Genomic DNA, 19,896 nt, shown 5'->3' on the forward strand with positions numbered 1-19,896 from the left:
TACTGTCAGGGTGCGGTTGAAAGATGTTGCTGGAAATTACTGAAAAAAATCAAAATGTATAGGCCAGGTTACATAATATGAAATGCCAAAAAGATTTCGCTAAAAAGGGGCGGGGGGTTGGTATTTGCGAAATTTTTCCGTCAAAATCATCTCGGTTCATCTAACCGCGTGTTTTAGAGCTCTATCTCTATGCTATCTCTCTCTCTTCAACCGAATACTACCATGGCAACGCATAGCAATTGACAAAGAGGGCTATAGAGAAACGAAATCTTTCCGAGATTTACGCTCGAGGAGGCGAAATATTTTTTATTTTAAATAAAATTACTCCATAGCGTTCAAAAACCAATCATCTGACTCAAGAGGCGTCCCGAGCAGAATTTACCATCTTCTACCGGAGCGGCTGGCCCCCGTTTCGGTTGAAGCTTTAACCCGGTTAAAACCCTCGTTACCAGCCATGAGCTCAGCATCTTCCACTTATTTAAATACTTTTCTACGCCTGCGGGTCTTGACCGACTTTAGAAGTCTTCGATACCGCTTAAAGTCGGGCGTCGGCGTCAGCCAATCTCATTCTGGTGGACGCTTCAACGGCATCAATCCATTTCAGTTTGGGTCCTTCACGTCTCCTTTTTCTATGTGGACTATCTGGCTAGAAACATACACTCCCACCAAGAATAAAAGTTCCCACCATTTCCTACCGTTCCAGAAACTTTTCCAGCGCGTGGCACCTTTTCTTTTTCTTCCACCTCCCTTCAGTAACGTCTGCCCGTGAGTGAGTGCCGTCGCATTCAACCCTGGGCAAGCATCGTGCGCGCCAACTGCTGCAGCATAATCGTGGAACTCGCGCATGACAGCTGATGTTGTGTTGTTTGTTTTGATCCGGCAAAGAGCGTCAGTCAGACGGGCAATAGGCGGGCACAGCCAAGCGGTCACGGCGCCTAAACATTCCGCCGGAGTGCTCATTTCAAACCTTACCTTCGAAGCGGGCAGACCGTGCGCGTTGGCTAGCAATCCTGTCAGCAGTCTGTGTAAGGATCGTTGAGCCTTTTTCCCTTCGAGTGGACGACTGTCCCTTAGTGACGTTAGCTATCCTGTACCAAGGAAGGATTTTCCACGTACGAAGCGAAAATTTGCATGGCTAATGAGCATAAGTGTACTGCGGCGATAAAAACGACGGCTGCTAATGGAATAATTCATTACGGTGTGGTGACGCGTTGTGTGATTTCTATCTAGTGTGATTGAAACACCTTTAGAAAAGTGAGTTGAACTGGACTGTTGAACACACAAGAAGGTTTTTCTTTGCGGAAACACGTCCTGTGTTCCAGGAATTCGCCTTCCATCGGTTCGGTGTGTGCTCGCGTGTGTGTGTCTGTGCATGTAGCAGTAAGGAACAGCAGGAAGAAAGTGAAACAGCGTCGTGGAGCCAGCTGTACCAACTAGCAGCACCATCCTAGCTTCCTAGCACGTAAACTACCGGCCACAGTGAACAAGGGAGTTTTCCACGAATCCCAACTCCGGGCGGCCGTATCGTTTGCCGCCAACGGTCGCAGGCTCAGCTTTTGCCGGCAACACACACACATATTGGTTGCATATGATTGTCACAGTGACAGCCGAAACAACAACGGCCCGTGCTAGCTAAAAGTGCGCGAAAAGCTGGCTTTTGCTGTCAATATATACCCCCGCCTGGTACGGTGCGAAGAAGGTAAAGAGAGAAGCGAAGAAAAGATAGAGTGCGCGCACGATAGAGAGGGCATAGGAGAGTGTGCTGCTTGCTGTGTGGCGAATATACCAGTGCCGGACGGCAGAGCAGACACACAGCTGAAGCAGCAGTGCAAGCCGAAGAGAACGTGCGGTTTTTCAGAAGAAATTTTTTTTCTGCTCTGGTCGGAACCGCATTGTGTGAACCGGCAGCAAATTGTGTGCCACCCATCTTCATCCGGGGGCACCATCATCATTATTCGCCACTTCCTATTAACTCCAACTGTGGCACAGACGTACGCGCGGCCTACTGTTGCAGCAACCTTAGGCTCTAGCTACAGTATATCAGCAGTGTGTGTGGACCTTTAAACGCCCCCCGTCTCGGCGCGACGTGGCCATCCTCCTCACCCTTTGCTGACCACACCGGAATCCCAGATAAGAATCTTCGGTGCTGCTACAGGTGGGCCCCCGTATTGCGGATTGCTGGTGGAGAAGTGGTTCGATCATCAAAGCCGTCTAGATCTCGGTACTGTGGAGTGTGTCGTTATGGTGATTGTGTGAGGTTATCCTACGCATACCGGAGGTTGATCCTCTCGCGCGCGCTACCCAAAAGGGAGAAGTGTGTAGTGTATGTGCGTGCGTGCGTGTACAGTGCGTATGAGTGTGGTAATTTTCCCCGTGACCTGCTCTTGCCTACCGTTCTACCATCCGGCCGCTCACGCTCTATTCTCGCAAGATCCTTTAAGGGCCGAAGCAGATCCGTATCATGGAAGGAGGAAGCACCGGAATGGACAATACCAATGGGTAGGTATATTATTGACGGGTGTTCATTTAATATTTTCGCAGTTGCAACCTACTATCTAGAGTACAGTCAGCACCTTCTTACTAATACAGACCGGGGGGAGAGGCACACACACACACACACGCCCTCGTCAGAGCTCCTACTCATAGTCTGCTTCTTCCAATACTGCGTCTTCTCTTAGCTAACGAAGACATTAAGGTTGCAATGACACTACATTGTAGGGGGTTGTTTTATTATTCGTTGTGCCCCTACACACATACAAACATTCTCTAACTCTCTCGCTTTCGCTTCTTCCTCTTGCTCCTCCTGTTGGGCCTCGTGCTGTGTGTGACGTATTCTCGAATAGTAAGGAAAATGATTTTCAGGTGAAGAAGGCATACGATGTGGATTTGCATGATATGTCTTCGCACATCATGGGAACGACAGCTCACTAGCGTAACTTCTTCCGGACTACCTAACGACCAAGAGGACGGTCAATAGAATTTTCTTTACGAAACATCTCCGTCTTCAGTACTACCTACTACTGCTGCCATAACTCTCCAAGAGCTTTTTCTTCCCTTTCTTTTTTCCACTCCCATCCCTGGCACACCTGTGTGAGCTGGCCAGTTTTAGTGTAGAAGACGAGGTGTGAATCGTCGTCGTCGTCGCCGTCGCCGTCTACCACACAGAACTCACGTGCTCTCCCCCGGCACGATGTTGTCTCGCATACTGCTCTGAGCCATTTAAATCGACTTACTTGGTCGCGCAAGTACGAGTGGGACATTTAAACCCCCCGCACTGCACCATCGGCTCCCTACTGCTGCTGACCCTGGCGCCCCACAAAAAGGCCGTCTGATCGGTGGAGCGAGAGAGCTACACTTTGGCGCTCTCCGAAACGTCTTCTACTACGGTTTGGGGAGAGATTCTTGTACTAAAAACGGTTGAACGAGGACAGCAAAAAATTTGCACATCGATTTTTCCCCTGAGCGTGTGCGAGAGAGAGAGAGAGAGCGTGAGAGTGAGCAGTGTGTTGGAGCGTGCGCGCGCCTGTGTATGGTGTGCGCTCTCGCTCGTTCCTTCACATGGAGCCTGTGCTGGTGTGCTTTTTTTCGGCCTAAGGAGATGTGTGTGCGAGCGAGTGCGCGCAAAGATCAACGCCCAGCCGCGCAATTCTGGCGGGCAAAAATAGTTCCAAATCGGTACGAGAGCCGGCCAACACTGCCAAGCGAGCAATAGCGTATGGCTGCGTGTGGGTATTGGTAGGAAAATGCACCAAAGCAAAGAAAGCCGCGAAGAACTTTTTGCGCCGCGTGGAGCTTGCCGCGCGCGCGCACACCTATATGGGGCACTTCCGTTTTGGTGCGAAGACGAACTGCTGTGTGATGCGTGTTCGGGTGTTTGTGTGTGGCGGATGGGCGTGTAAAGCGCGCGCTACGGTTACGCGGCTCTTGTCAAATCGTGTGAATGTGTCAAATGTGAAGTGACGATGCAACGGGGAACCTTCAAGTTACAGATTGTTGGGTTTCTTTTAATTGCTGCATCGTGCATAACCTTGTTGCAATTCGGATCGATCCATTACGATCGCCTTTTGTTTGGCCAAGTGATTGGCAACATGGGGGTTTTGTTTGCAACTCGGGGATCTTCACTGGCAGAGCGCTATGACTCATCGTCGTAAGGAGCATTGACATTGGAACGTAGCTCCAAACTCCATAGTAGGCCATGATGGTGATCGCATTCGTGGTGGAGGCGCATGGTGCGTTTCAAAACATAAAATGGAGGATGGCTTTGGGCGTAAAATGTGGGAGACTTAAATCAAATAGAACACTAATCAATTAATTTTTTTATTAAGTTTATTATTTATTAAATTTATCTAAATAATTTAAATTGAGTTTTGAATGTTATTTGAATTGTTTCAAAGTATGTTTTATTGAAGTTACTTTTCTTACATAGAAAATAATCACATATAATAAAAAAAACTTAACATCATCGGAGCTTATTAGATAGAACGAATTTAGATTATAGAAAAATAAACCTTTGTAGATTAATTTGTGTTTATTAAATACGTCTTTATATTTCATTTAAAAATTCAGATTCTCAATCTTCTTTTATAAACCTTTTTTCGAATGGTAAAATTATTTATATGTAACAAAATGTATTAATATGTTTATTTTCTCATTTTTCTCTTCCCAGATCGGACTATACCAGCAGACTACCATTATCAACAGAAGCATCATCAACCCAGCAAACAGAACCAAAGCGCAGAAACCGTAAACGCAAAAACACATCGGAATCACATCCACATGCAGTACGTATTGCCCAGGAAATATGACTCTTAACAGGCCCTCCGGTACACCGTTTCGGTTTCTTCCTTCCAACGAATGCGCAATTTTGTAACTGCTTGTAACGGACGGAAAATTTAAATGTCCCTTCGGTAGGGTCGATCTGCTCTCGCTTATCAACCAACTTCGTATGGTTGCAAACATTCAGCTGGAAAAGAAACCTTGGCCGAAGAAAACATGCATCCGTCTTGGGTATGGAAAAGGACGTAACTTGTGCTCTAGGTTGAAGAGGTTCCTCGGTTATTTAATACCGGCCGCGTCTGTATACATTTACCTTCCGCAAACCGTTTCCGACCGGCCCCGATAATTATTGACCCAAGATATAGAGACCTTTCTCACTGTTTCGCTTTCTCTCTGCCTTCTTTTTCCTCCTCTTGGATTTAACACACAGACGAAAAAAGAAGGGAAAAAACGGCACAGAAAGGACGATCGTTGGTTTTTAAAAGTCTCGGACGAAAAATTTGGGACCCCTTGAGATTGTGAAACCGACGAGAGTCCTGTTCGCCGTGTGTGTTTGAAGGCAACGGTAAGGGAAAATGTTTGCTGTAACGGAAAAGAAAAGGATCAGTGCAAGAAGGAGCAGAACACAAGAGAAAAGGACGGGTTTTTATGTACTGCCGGAGAATCCCGGAGAATGAAAACTCATGATTGATGTTTATCGAACATTTTTCCAAGAATCAATCAAAAGAGGTCTGAAATAGGCAAGGTAAGAATCAGATCATTCGAAGGATTGTTATTATCGAGCAGGATGATGATGATTGTATGTTCTATTGTTTCTCGTCAGGCATTCTTAACAGCAAATAATGCTTCAATGCGAAGCAGCTATTAAGAGTTTCAATAGAATTAACATGGAATGTGGGATATCCTTCCCCTTTTATTTAGGCCCAACTCACGCCACCAAGAACTTGGAGCAATGTTTTAAAATCAATTTGCATTACGCAATTTGTGATCTGGTTCTGGTTTCCAAGTTCGCTTTGGAGAGAGTGTATAGAGGGGAACGAAGCCTTTGGAACCGAGGCAGATAAAGTATATCAAAGTGGCTGGCCCTATGCATTGATTGCTTATCAGCTACAAAAATGCTCGTGACAGAGCTGAAGTCGAGTTGGGTTCGACGCTGTCTTTTTTTTTTTGTTGACACCTGCAAATGAAATGCAATGGGGCAATTTCTCTCGCCTGCACAGAGTTCGGGGGAGTTAGTTGTGCAGTAAAAAAGAGGGTTAAATATGTATTAGCAGGGTGTTTATTACGCTTCAGTAAACTATTTGCACACCATGTCCAGGTGCTCTTAGAAAACGCGCATTAAACCCTTAAGGGTGCCAATTGGTGTCAAAGTTGTTTTGCGTAGGATCGCTGCACATTGATTGATCACTTTTCCTCAACAATACCGAAGTGGAGGGGTTAAGGTTACGCGTGCAATTCTTTTGTACCCGCACTCTAACCTATTAGTGGATGTGATTTAATTTGTTCCACAAAAAAGGCAGAGAGTTAAAACAATTACATCTCCCTTAATTTCGAAACCATGTAGTCGATTAAGCTAAATAGAGGTCTAGAATTCAAGGGGAGATCCGCCTGCATATGGTCGGTGGGTACTTTCGGCCTCATCCATTCATTAAACTTTCTTTCCTTATAACTAGACATCCACTTATTCTCTTCCAATGTTTTGCTTTGTCTGTTGTGGCGGTGGTGGTGCTGATGATGGCGATGATGGTCCTCAATTTCTTGCTGTGTCCTTCGACGCTAGACAACTGTTTGCACTGAGCAATGCTTACCGTTTGAGGCATACGTTGTAGACCTTGCTGTCCTGTGTACTTTGAGCTGAAACGAGTTTTTCCTCGAGATTCTTATGGCTGGAATTTCAGACCAGTGATGTTTGTCCATGATCTCCCTCACAGGAGAGGCTGAGAATGTCTTTCCATTTCTTTGTATGGTTCTGTCTCGCCCGATTCGTGTCCGATGTTTGCCATTCCCATCGACGAGTTTCTTCGTGCTTTTCCTTTTTCTTCCTTTTTTTTAACTGAACCGGTTGGAACTCCACCAAGTCCACAGAGACCGGAAAGACTCAGCTGTAATATATAGATCTCTCGGACCTATGGAAGCTGCGTGGCTTCACAAGTCAACCGTTGTACGATCGTGATTATCATCTTTCCGCTGTGTGCGCGTAGTTTGTTTATCCTCTACCTATTTTTTCCACTCGGTCTATTTCGCTGATTGTCAGTTCTCCCGATGCGCAAGCGATGTGGCGTATGGATGTGACGTTGCGGGTGCGCCTTATGTATAAAAAGAAAAGAAGATAGCAAAATGCATGAAAAGCGCGGGATCGATTGTGTCACTGCTGACTGACTGTTGGGGCATTTGTGTGTGAGCGCGCGCGCACTCTCGCGCCCGCCTATGTGTTCGACCGCGCAATGTTTTGATAGCGCGGGAAAATCAGCTGTCAGCATACGCGCGAGCTTAAGCCGCCTGCGAGAGCAATGGCAGAGAGCGCGAGACAAGTTGGATGCTCTTTTTCATCGAGTACAGAAGAAAAGGCACGTTCATATGCGTATAATAATACTGATTTGTGTTTTGGCGCCAACGTTCGCGGTCTCTCTCTCTCTCTCTTTCTCTCTTTCTCTGACAGATTTGGCCTAAATGGTGAAGTGGGGGGAAAATGAAAAAAGAAGGTCATACAGATAATGGAATTTTGGGTGTGTTTTTAAGTGGGGTGTCTCCCCAAATTATTTTACAATTAAATCAAATGAACTCACTGACCAAGACCTGAAGAGCCCTGTCTACTGACCACTGTCCTAGAAGAATCATATTTTTTATCATATTAGTCGATCTTGCTTAGGTGTCATTGACACTCGGAGATCATATAGCTCCTTGGCCAAGCAATTTAATTTATGTTGATACCGTCCATATGCTCAGCAATTCGGGACAAGTTCCTGTTCCTGTAAAAGACTGGACCTAGGACCCCAGGGTTTTCCTCCCTTTAAATAAACCCCTATGCTCTTTTTCGGCAACGGTTCGGTGCTCACCTCCAGGATAAGATTCTCTCGTCCACAACACCCTGTTGGCAATTTGAGCGAGGCACAGTTTCCAGTCGGTAGCGCGTAGATCCTGTCCATCGGACACCAACGAAATGAGACCGTCCATTACTTCCGGCATGATGTTGTTTTGACCACAGTACTGTGTCACGCTCCACGAAACAGTACCCGTGTCCCCGAGAACGAACTTCTAGACTGTCCTCCAAGGCAGACACTTTGGATCCTCAGAGTTCACTAAGAGTCATCCGTGGTATCCAAGGAGCCCATGGTTTTGTGGTTGCGCTTCTTCGTCCACACAGATGCACACTTGTTCCCCCCCTATCTCCAATGAGTTATGTAAAAAAAGGGGGCCGTTTTTGGAATTCTCCTTTGACCCACCCGTTTGCTTGACTTCTCTCTTATTCACCATTTATGACGCGTGTACGATTGGCGCGCGCGCGCGTATGGCTGGCGTGTGACGTACAGTGAGGTGCTAAAAAGAAGAAAAAGCCGACATAAAATCCTGTTTTAAAGAGCCCGTTGCTTCTTCGTGTGGGAGCAATGCTCTGCGGGAGGAAGTGAAAGAATTTATTCACAATTTGCCAGCAAGCCAGCAGTTGTTTTTTTCTTCGCGCCCAGCACTCGTGGCCCGTTCTGCGATTCTCGCGCTTCTTTTTAATCCATCTGTCGGGTACGCCCGATTTAATGGTGGTATAAGCAAACGAAAAGAGAGCCTCCAGAAGAGGCAAATGATAGACGAATGTGATAAGGAAAGAAGAATAGAACTCTTAAAAAAATCCACCTTTTTGGCGCAAGGTGTTGTTTGGAGGAAGTGATTTGGCGTGTAATGATCGGTAAATTCTTTCCATTTCTCGCTCTCTTTGCATGGATCATCTCAGCAGGTTCTTTGTAGCTGTTGGTGAGAAGATGTTGCGCGGGAACGATCTTGTGGCTTTCCTTTTCTTCTTGCAGATCATTAAAGATCGCGCGTTTTATGCTTGTAGCTATGGTGGATGGTGGAGACATCCAAAGATTGGAGTGAAAGAAAGGGCGCCAAAACAGGGCTTCTCCCTGTGAGAACAAGGTCACAGCACAGTACCTCAGTTGCGCCAAAAATTCAATCCAGAGATCGATCAAGTGTGATGCTGTCCCTGAACGTAATTTTTATAGTAGATCCAAAGCTAATATAGGCCATGACATACATCCCTGCGATATCCAACAGTAAAAAAATGCGAGAACATATTCTCAGCTCCCATTCAGCAGAAGAAGCTAAGCGACGATGAATTAACTTGGACGTCCCTTTATCGTTTTTTGCCATGTTCCAACCTTTTCCTCGGGGAATGTGCCAGTGGAAAGAGGACAAATAAGTGCATTAAAGGACCGAAGCAAGCAAGCAACTGTACAGAGAAGAGACCACATACAGTGCAGTGCGTCTGGTGGCGGCGACGAGTCGTCGGTGTGCGTACACGCAGCCCAAAGATGAAACGAAGCGTAGCGAAAATGCTGTGTGCCAGTGTGTACCACCGGAAACATTAGCCATAGCAAACCTTTTCAAGGGCTGCCGACGAAGCAGCATACAAGGGTCGAGAAGCAAGGAATAGAGCAAAAAGGAGAGAAGAAGGAGGGATACGGGTTTCTTTCAGCATCACCCAAACACGGTGGCTCGAGCCTTTGCATGCACGTGAGTGTGTGAGTGTGTGTGTGTTGGTATGCTTCGAGTGCCACCACCCGTCGATGGTTGGTAGAAGCCTCCTAGCCAACATTTCCCGCCTAAAGCTAGTATCGTGCGGCGCATATGTTTCGCGCCAAACTCCATAGCTTCGGTGCATCGGACCGTGTAACGGACAAATGTGTGTTGCGTGCTTCTGCGGCACAGGGAGATGTGTGTATCGGAATATGGTCGGTCCCCTAGTTTTGTGTCCTTACGCCGTGCGGTGCAATCGTGCATACCGACAGCTGATAACTACTGGTCCGCCTTTTTGTGTACACATAAAGCAGCGGCGTATGCTAATCAAATGAGAAAAGGAAAGAAAGGGAAGGACCAAGGAAGAAACCCCAAGAAGAAAAAAAACTACAATTCTTCAGTATTTTTTACAAGAAATGACTTATGTTATTTCTGGGTCTTTTAAAGAGCATGATCGAGCCTGTTTTTGCCTGTTAAATGGACGTAATTGTGACCCGATCGTACGCATCTTCACGCATTTTCTTCACAAGCTCTTTCGCCTTAAGAAAAACGCAAGGACACGCCGCTAGCTAAACCCTCGCTGAATTCGCATCGAAATTACGAACGGCAGCAAACATCTGCCGTATTAAAATCCTTTTAAATTGTAAATGAAGCCATGCATCGATGCGAGTCCTTCGGGCCGGGTATATCGTTAAGGATAACAGAAAAGGGGCACCTTCAAGGGGGATAAGAGGAGGGAAAGGAAGACGATTATAAAAACGGTCAAAAAGCGCCGTTATTAAGGGGATACATTCCTCTTGCTGCGGCTCATGTGTTTTCCCTTTTTTTCCTTTTATCAAGAGCAATTGATTGTTTATTACTTTCTCTCACATTTAGCTTTTATTGTTGCGCCTTTCGTTCCTGGAAGGATTGCTGTGCATTTGATTCTCACCCCTTGCTTACTAATCGTCTATCTTTTTGTTTGCTTTCGAATTTCACCTTAGGAATCAGACAATGTGCAACGATCAGCAAAGCAGCGTCGGAGTAGCTTATCCCGGACTTCGCCGAATGCTGTTGCATCGACGTCGTCCAGCACATCCGCCAGCCTGCCTCCTGCAACAAAATGCTCCTCCACGTCAGCGCCCCAGCCTACGGTTGGTCTTTCCATGCCGAGCATATCGTCCAGTTCCTCGCTCGGTAGCAACAGCAATGGCGGGCTACCCGTACCCGATTACACCTCCACCGATACGCCGGGCTCCTCGGAATGCTTAACGAACGATTTCGATTACCACCAGCTCGACAGCCCTGCCACCGTTAACTCCAACGTGCTGAGTCCGTTCGATGGTGACGGTTTATCCGAGTGGCAAACGTACCATCCGTCGGACCTGTGCTTTAAAAGTCTTGTTTGTGCTGCGATTCCCGACACGATCTGCTATCTGACGGCTTCGCACAAACAGCGTTCCTGCCCGATGCCACGCCTGTCGTGGGCAGACACACGCGAGATGTGGGTGCTGATGTCCCGAAAGGATGAGCTGGGATGGCTAGCCCGGAAACCGCTCATGTTCGACGATCATCCAGGTAAGATTTGCTTGTCGTGGTTTCGTTCGGTGCAACGCTTTGGGAAAAGTTGAATGGCGGATTTCCCAGGTACCTGTGCATTCGGTTGGTGCCTTTTTCTTTTGTTATAGGGATCCTTTCGATCCTTCCGTGTCTACCGATATCCTTGAAGAGTATCTGTAATGAGTGTTGTGGATGGGAAAATGTCCGAGAATCCGCGTTTACCGCAAAGTTCAGTTCACACCGTTCCTGACCCGTCCGTCATAAATCATTTACACCCTCGTGTTCTTCGGTTTTGCGTTTTGTGCGTTACAGGTCTACAACCTCGAATGCGTGCGATCCTGCTCGATTGGCTGAACGAGGTGTGCGAAGTGTATAAGCTGCATCGGGAAACGTACTACCTCGCGGTGGACTACATCGATCGGTATCTGAGCGTCAAGGAGGGACTGAAAAAGACGCACCTACAGCTTCTCGGTATCACCTCACTGTTCATCGCGGCTAAAGTGAGTTTCACCTTCAGGGAGATATCCTGGGTGGATTAGGACAAAACTAAATATTCTCTCTCTCTCTCTCTCTCTCTCTCTCTCTGTCGCTCCTTTTCCACCTCCAACGGTTCCAGGTCGAAGAGATCTATCCACCAAAAATAGGCGAATTTGCGTACGTGACCGATGGTGCCTGCACGGACGAGGACATACTGCGCGAGGAGCTGATCGTGCTAAGCACACTCGAGTGGAAAATTAACCCGGTTACGGTGATGGGATGGTTGGGCCTGTACATGCAAATAAACACCACCAGCCGACAGTCGGACGTGGTACGGCCGCCGGTGCTGGAGGAACGGTCCACCAACACCATCCCGACCACCACAATAGTATCGCCGTCGCGGAAGCGAAAAATCACGGATGAAAATGAGGACAGCAATAATGTTAAGCGACCGATGCTACAGAAACCGTCGACAAATACTGTTCCTAGCAATACTACTAATACTACTACCACAACCAAGACTGATGATGCATTCGTGTATCCACAATTCTCCGGCATGGAGTTTGCCCACACGGCTCAGCTAATTGACCTGTGCTCGCTGGATGTTGGGATGGCCAATTTCAAATATTCTGTGATTGCTGCGGCCGCCATCAGCCACACGTTTGATCGGTAAGTATTTTTTGGACGGCATATAAAGTATCATCCTTGTAATTGTGAGCGTAACATACTGTTTGTTTCTACAATTTCACTCATTTGCTTACCCTTTAATGGAATTGGGAAGAGGAGTAAGTTTAATACGGGTTTTAAATTTTACAGGGAAAGAATTGCTTGAATGTTTAGTTTTAACCATAGTTTTTCGGTTACAATTTTTACAGCAAAACAGCAACGTTTGTGTCCGGGTTCCGATGGGAAGAGATAGCACCGTGCGCGAAATGGATGGAACCCTTCTTCCAGGTGATCTGCGACGAGAACGCAACCTCACCGCTCACATTCCTCGAATCGAACGACCCGATCAAGTACTGTCACGGGCTGAAGCACGTTTGCCCGAACCTGGTCTCCGACAGCTCCCACATCATCCAGACGCACACAACCTCGGTGGAAATGCTCGTACGTAGTTGATCCCTTTTATCGACGGCCTCTTGCAAACATTGGCCTTTGCAGTACCCTCAGTATTGATCCATTTTCTTCTCTCTCTCTCTCCCCCTCTCTGTATAGGATTTGGTAAGCATCAAAATCGAAGAGATGGAAGCGGATGCACGCATGGGACTGCTGGAAGCGTCCCCTGCACCGATCGGCATCATCGAACCGGAGGAAGAAACCGGCATCCTAACGCCACCGTCTTCGAATCGCAAATCGCTGGAAACGGTCGGTGGTGGTGGTGGTGGCGTTATGACGGCCGTGCCGGAAGTAGCTCCGTCGGACAAAATTGTCAACGTTACGAAGATCAACGATACGGCAGTCACAGCAGCTGGGACGTGGAGCACTTACTAGAAGAGAAGAGAGATAATGAGGGGCATACTGAGAGAGAAGATCTTGTTAATGTTATCTCGCAGTCCCTTTGCTCTTTCCTTCATATCATACTTTCCTTTTCCATAGTTCAACAGTTCCAATATTTTGTTTGCGCTTATACTGATTTAAATTATTATTGAACATGCTATTCATTACAATCTCGAGATGAGTTCCCGGTTGAGAGGTGAAGTGCAGCGGTTAAACAAATAATAACAATTCTCCATTTTCCTTTTTTGGAATATCATTGAAAAGATGAGCAGCTTAGACCAAGGGGAATAGAGCTGTGTAAGGAATGAACATTGGCGATTCCTTCTTCCCGTTTAATAATTTTTCCAACTCTCCATTATAATTCCAACTAATACCTAACAAACTCTAAAATGCTTCTAACAAACGACTGATGCTGCAACAGAATCCCGAAGCGTTGCGTCCCAACCACACTAATCCACTAACTGTCTCACTGCCTACCCCAATGACACCTTAACGCCCTCTTGCGCTTATTTAACGAACTAATAATTCACCTTTTTCCCTATTCCGCGCGGCAATATTCATTATCTTCACCGTTGCGTTCATTTGCTCCGAATCCCCATTTTCGCAAGGTTCGAAAATCGAGCGATTAGTTCGTTGTGTTTGTGTTGCTCAGAAGAAATTAACCACACACACACACACACATTCATACATTTTGTTATAAAATGGAGAATTGGAGAATTTAATTCCTTGCGCCTGTTTGCTGTAAAGCGAATAAAAAAACCCCGGGAACTTGCAGAAAATCACGTGAAAACTAGCTAAACGAATCGTTCACTACATAAAACAGTACGCAAATGTGATAACATTTTTTTACCATTATTCATTTATTCTTCACTTTATTACTACTACCCCGCCACGCCTCCCAAACGCTGTTTCCTTTTGCCGTGTAGCGATTGACTGACTGAAAGGTGAAATAATCAATGCAAAAAGGAAAAGAAAACAAGTACAAAGAAACCACAACACACAGAACGTCTTTGGTGTTGTGTCTCAAAGGTGAATAAAACCGGAAAAGAATTCAATATTATAGAAACCAATTGTAAAGCAGCGCCAAACAACAGCAAACCAGCCTATCGTGTAAGTTCATACCCAGCATTTATGTAACTGCAGCAGAGGTCAAGCCTGACCCGGTTATAACACATTGTGATCTAATCTCATTCGGACTCGGTTCCGCCAGGTAGCAAGGAGGACTCCGGCTACTAGGAAAATAAATAAGTCTAGGAACCAATTCAAAAAAAAAATGGCTGGTCGTGATCCGCCAAGCCAAGAAGAAGGATTGTAACTTTATAGCAATTTAAATAGTGCGTTGTAGTGTTTTTCAGGTCCTAAAGTAGTATGAAAAGTCTTTTTACACTTGTTTGAGCTGCTATCAATGAACAACTGAATTTGGCACAGCGCTACTTGGTTCAAGCGAGCAGTTCGACCAGTGTAAAGACTGTTAGAAATCGTTAGGAAGCTTACCACAAATCCCGACAGAGGGTTCCTGTGGCCCCTACAGAACCTCTTTGGACCGATCTCCCCGTAGCCGCAAGGACTGACTATCCAGCCGGCTATGTGGTACGACCAAGTCTAGTAAGCCATTATATGGCGGTTAGCTCAGAATACCCGCAACATAAAGTCGCAGTGGGCTAGCTAGCGACTCAACAAGCGATATGCAATTTGTAACTTATGTATAGCAAAAAACAAAAATCATTGAGTAGAGAAGTAACATTGTGTATCCTGTGAATATATAGTACAGGAAGCCTCCTCTCGATACAACCAACTGTAGATAAAACTGTGCAAAAAGAACCTTAAAAAAAGAGAGTATATGAGTAGGAGGGCGTCCTTATTTAAGAAGCCGTGTGCATTGACCCGTCGGGGGGGCGGCACTCAGTAAATGCTCGCCGCGCTATTTAAGCTACTTTTTATACGACCGAATAGTGTCGAATAGTAGGTCAAAATCAGTTAAACAATTTCAACCAGTGGCGTGCAGTTACTGAGACCCCCCCCGTCAATGGATATATAGACACAGCAAATAACATACGCTTATCAACTATAGATATCTGTTGCGCATAAAGATGCAATAAACCGTGTGCATGCGAAGGATTTCCGTTATTTTGTAGGAAAATTGTTAGCCAACGTGTGTTTGTCCTAGAGCCTCACGTTATGTATGATAATAAGGGGAAAAGAATGATTTCAAATGTAAATGAAACCCCTGCAAACGTATAATAGTCAACCATTTAAAGCACCTTGTGTGTTTGTGTGCTGTCGCTGATAAGACTAATATCCCGTATTTTTAAGGAGCCTTTAAATTAAATCAATAAAACATTGTGACTGTCTCTGAAAGAAGTGTTTCGCAGCGTAGTATAGAAACAATCCACAGTGTGATAATACTGATAGTAAGTTTCCTGTAGCAAAAATATTTCTTTCCTCTGAGCTCCTTACGGTAACGAATGCATTTATTAGCTGTGTTGAGTGAAGGGTGATCACTTTCAATGATCAACCTGTAGTCAATTGACAAAAATTTTGACCATTCCCGCTTTCAACTTTTGCCCATTGGTGATGCACCGTTTTCCTACACGGTGGTCTACGAACGAACGTACGAAAGAGAGGACAGCGAAAGGAAAAGCGAAAACGATTGTAGACAACATTGAATACAAGTTGCGTGTGAGCGCGAAAGTAAAGCGGAAAGCTTTCCGGAAGCTTCTCTCTTAGCTTAGGCCTCGGACTGTACCAACCTTGAACCTATTATTGCGAGACCTTATACTACTTTAACATGCAGGAAGTTTAGGAAAATTAGATTTAAGAGATACAAATTAAAGACTGAACTATTTAGTTAATAAACCATTTCTTTAGAAAAAATATTATTTAAGTAGTTTTTTTTTAGATTTTTTTTTCTAAGAATTTCACAAATAGCAGGGTTGTTCTAGTACAGCTTTTCGAACTCCTCGAGGAAATATATTGAAAGATTTTTTATTATAAAAATCACCCCATTAAAAACCTCCATTTCGTCATGTTTTAATATAAACTTTATTCGATCTTTTTTTTTTGTTTAAATTTTGCTTTACAGACTCCTCGAAACTTAAATCGAACCCCGCTGGCAGCACGTGGCAGTCCTTACGAGCACACGCTAACGAGGTCGCGCTCGGGATCCCCTAACTACGCTACTGTTGTGTCAATCACGTAATACTTAAATGGTAAGTATGAAGCGATGCCGAACTATATGTACAATAATTTAAAAACTGAGAGGAAACTCCCATTTTTCGCTGATTTTATCTTTGAACTTTTTTTTCACCCCGGGTTTCCCGTTCACCTAAAACACTAACTTAACGATACAAAAAAAAAAACTCGTAGCAAAAAAGACATACAAAACAACAAGGTTACAAGGGGTGTACAAGGTGTAGTGAACTAATCTTAATTAAAAAAAAGGGGGTTTTGTAGTAAATAGTTGTAGGGAATCGCCGGTGTGAAGAACGGAGCTGTCGGGACAGCAAAACCAGCCCGCAGTCCGCAGTCACGCCCGGGGTCCCGAAATACATAGTAATATTTGCACAGTTTGGCCCAAAAACACAAGTACTGGATGTGTACGTAAATGCGGTACTTGCTACGATCTGTCCACTACGATCAAGCGGGATGATCAAGGAAGATGAAGAAGCTCACAGAAGTGGTCGTTAAAAGTAAAACGAAACTCGTATGCCTTACCAGAACTTATAGAATAACTTAGAGGTTAGAGCGCTTAGTTTTAAACACGCGGGACAAACACAATCACACACGACATGCACTACAAGGCGAGATGAAATGAAACGTTGTTGGTCGGTCACGGTGATGAAACTAAACACGCAAATGGACGGATACACTGACACTGACAAACACGAAACAATACATCGATATGTACAAATGGTTTAAACAATTAAAAAAAAAACACGACAAATACGCTAAGCTAACTAACCTAAACTGAATCGATTATGAAGAATCGACGTCTGTGACAACGACTATGAACGATCGGTTCAAATCGTTCCTCTAACTAGAAGGCACTTTGTGCCGGTAGCTCCGGGAGGACGTTTGGGGGACAATCTATTGTAGATCTAAAGCTCCCCCGGCACTACTAAGGCTACATAAGGCTAGGCTTTAAAACTTAACGTCTAGCTTGTTCTACACGCTATAGTACGATTGCCGAATGCTTAAACACTAACTCTTAACAGTGTCGAAGCGTCGACGAGAAACGTCCTTACAAGACGTCAGTTGCCTTAATGGATGCAACTCTCTCAAGGAACGTTCCGCTCAAGAAACGGTCGGTGGTGGTGGTGGTGGCGTTATGACGGCCGTGCCGGAAGTAGCTCCGTCGGACAAAATTGTCAACGTTACGAAGATCAACGATACGGCAGTCACAGCAGCTGGGACGTGGAGCACTTACTAGAAGAGAAGAGAGATAATGAGGGGCATACTGAGAGAGAAGATCTTGTTAATGTTATCTCGCAGTCCCTTTGCTCTTTCCTTCATATCATACTTTCCTTTTCCATAGTTCAACAGTTCCAATATTTTGTTTGCGCTTATACTGATTTAAATTATTATTGAACATGCTATTCATTACAATCTCGAGATGAGTTCCCGGTTGAGAGGTGAAGTGCAGCGGTTAAACAAATTACAACAATTCTCCATTTTCCTTTTTTGGAATATCATTGAAAAGATGAGCAGCTTAGACCAAGGGGAATAGAGCTGTGTAAGGAATGAACATTGGCGATTCCTTCTTCCCGTTTAATAATTTTTCCAACTCTCCATTATAATTCCAACTAATACCTAACAAACTCTAAAATGCTTCTAACAAACGACTGATGCTGCAACAGAATCCCGAAGCGTTGCGTCCCAACCACACTAATCCACTAACTGTCTCACTGCCTACCCCAATGACACCTTAACGCCCTCTTGCGCTTATTTAACGAACTAATAATTCACCTTTTTCCCTATTCCGCGCGGCAATATTCATTATCTTCACCGTTGCGTTCATTTGCTCCGAATCCCCATTTTCGCAAGGTTCGAAAATCGAGCGATTAGTTCGTTGTGTTTGTGTTGCTCAGAAGAAATTAACCACACACACACACACATTCATACATTTTGTTATAAAATGGAGAATTGGAGAATTTAATTCCTTGCGCCTGTTTGCTGTAAAGCGAATAAAAAAACCCCGGGAACTTGCAGAAAATCACGTGAAAACTAGCTAAACGAATCGTTCACTACATAAAACAGTACGCAAATGTGATAACATTTTTTTACCATTATTCATTTATTCTTCACTTTATTACTACTACCCCGCCACGCCTCCCAAACGCTGTTTCCTTTTGCCGTGTAGCGATTGACTGACTGAAAGGTGAAATAATCAATGCAAAAAGGAAAAGAAAACAAGTACAAAGAAACCACAACACACAGAACGTCTTTGGTGTTGTGTCTCAAAGGTGAATAAAACCGGAAAAGAATTCAATATTATAGAAACCAATTGTAAAGCAGCGCCAAACAACAGCAAACCAGCCTATCGTGTAAGTTCATACCCAGCATTTATGTAACTGCAGCAGAGGTCAAGCCTGACCCGGTTATAACACATTGTGATCTAATCTCATTCGGACTCGGTTCCGCCAGGTAGCAAGGAGGACTCCGGCTACTAGGAAAATAAATAAGTCTAGGAACCAATTCAAAAAAAAAATGGCTGGTCGTGATCCGCCAAGCCAAGAAGAAGGATTGTAACTTTATAGCAATTTAAATAGTGCGTTGTAGTGTTTTTCAGGTCCTAAAGTAGTATGAAAAGTCTTTTTACACTTGTTTGAGCTGCTATCAATGAACAACTGAATTTGGCACAGCGCTACTTGGTTCAAGCGAGCAGTTCGACCAGTGTAAAGACTGTTAGAAATCGTTAGGAAGCTTACCACAAATCCCGACAGAGGGTTCCTGTGGCCCCTACAGAACCTCTTTGGACCGATCTCCCCGTAGCCGCAAGGACTGACTATCCAGCCGGCTATGTGGTACGACCAAGTCTAGTAAGCCATTATATGGCGGTTAGCTCAGAATACCCGCAACATAAAGTCGCAGTGGGCTAGCTAGCGACTCAACAAGCGATATGCAATTTGTAACTTATGTATAGCAAAAAACAAAAATCATTGAGTAGAGAAGTAACATTGTGTATCCTGTGAATATATAGTACAGGAAGCCTCCTCTCGATACAACCAACTGTAGATAAAACTGTGCAAAAAGAACCTTAAAAAAAGAGAGTATATGAGTAGGAGGGCGTCCTTATTTAAGAAGCCGTGTGCATTGACCCGTCGGGGGGGCGGCACTCAGTAAATGCTCGCCGCGCTATTTAAGCTACTTTTTATACGACCGAATAGTGTCGAATAGTAGGTCAAAATCAGTTAAACAATTTCAACCAGTGGCGTGCAGTTACTGAGACCCCCCCCGTCAATGGATATATAGACACAGCAAATAACATACGCTTATCAACTATAGATATCTGTTGCGCATAAAGATGCAATAAACCGTGTGCATGCGAAGGATTTCCGTTATTTTGTAGGAAAATTGTTAGCCAACGTGTGTTTGTCCTAGAGCCTCACGTTATGTATGATAATAAGGGGAAAAGAATGATTTCAAATGTAAATGAAACCCCTGCAAACGTATAATAGTCAACCATTTAAAGCACCTTGTGTGTTTGTGTGCTGTCGCTGATAAGACTAATATCCCGTATTTTTAAGGAGCCTTTAAATTAAATCAATAAAACATTGTGACTGTCTCTGAAAGAAGTGTTTCGCAGCGTAGTATAGAAACAATCCACAGTGTGATAATACTGATAGTAAGTTTCCTGTAGCAAAAATATTTCTTTCCTCT

General features: G+C 44.8%; 1 protein-coding gene and 1 long non-coding RNA gene across 3 annotated transcripts; one reads left to right on the top strand and one right to left on the bottom strand.

Annotated features, from left to right (window-relative positions):
- The first annotated feature begins 902 nt into the window (after positions 1-902).
- Positions 903-19,808, top strand: LOC118513659 (G1/S-specific cyclin-E). 2 transcript variants are annotated; one of them, XM_036059753.1, is made up of 8 exons: positions 903-2,499; positions 4,667-4,781; positions 10,488-11,061; positions 11,356-11,543; positions 11,660-12,189; positions 12,396-12,627; positions 12,736-12,889; positions 17,331-19,808. In XM_036059753.1, the coding sequence occupies exons 1-8, from the start codon at positions 2,462-2,464 to the stop codon at positions 17,444-17,446; spliced, it is 1,947 nt and encodes a 648-aa protein (XP_035915646.1). In that variant the 5' UTR covers positions 903-2,461; the 3' UTR covers positions 17,447-19,808. The 2 variants fall into 2 exon arrangements, with proteins under 2 accessions (XP_035915646.1, XP_035915645.1); XM_036059752.1 differs by lacking the exon at positions 17,331-19,808 and having other exon boundaries at positions 12,736-15,375.
- On the bottom strand, positions 2,691-3,231 carry LOC118513661. Its single transcript, XR_004906501.1, has 2 exons — positions 3,015-3,231; positions 2,691-2,951 (listed from the first exon to the last, which is right to left on the bottom strand). It is a non-coding gene; the product is annotated as an uncharacterized LOC118513661 (long non-coding RNA).
- Positions 19,809-19,896: the final 88 nt, after the last annotated feature.

This window comes from Anopheles stephensi, chromosome 3 (assembly GCF_013141755.1).
Source record: "Anopheles stephensi strain Indian chromosome 3, UCI_ANSTEP_V1.0, whole genome shotgun sequence".
Taxonomy (NCBI): Eukaryota; Metazoa; Arthropoda; class Insecta; order Diptera; family Culicidae; genus Anopheles; species Anopheles stephensi.

What these genes read in the sequence shown, in the direction of transcription:
- LOC118513659 (XM_036059752.1), top strand. Translation starts at nt 2,462, where the DNA reads ATGGAAGGAGGAAGCACCGGAATGGACAATACCAATGG. An exon ending in CATGTTCGACGATCATCCAG is followed by an intron (nt 11,062 to 11,355) that starts GTAAGATTTGCT and finishes TGTGCGTTACAG; the next exon opens with GTCTACAACCTCGAATGCGT. An exon ending in ATCAGCCACACGTTTGATCG is followed by an intron (nt 12,190 to 12,395) that starts GTAAGTATTTTT and finishes CAATTTTTACAG; the next exon opens with CAAAACAGCAACGTTTGTGT.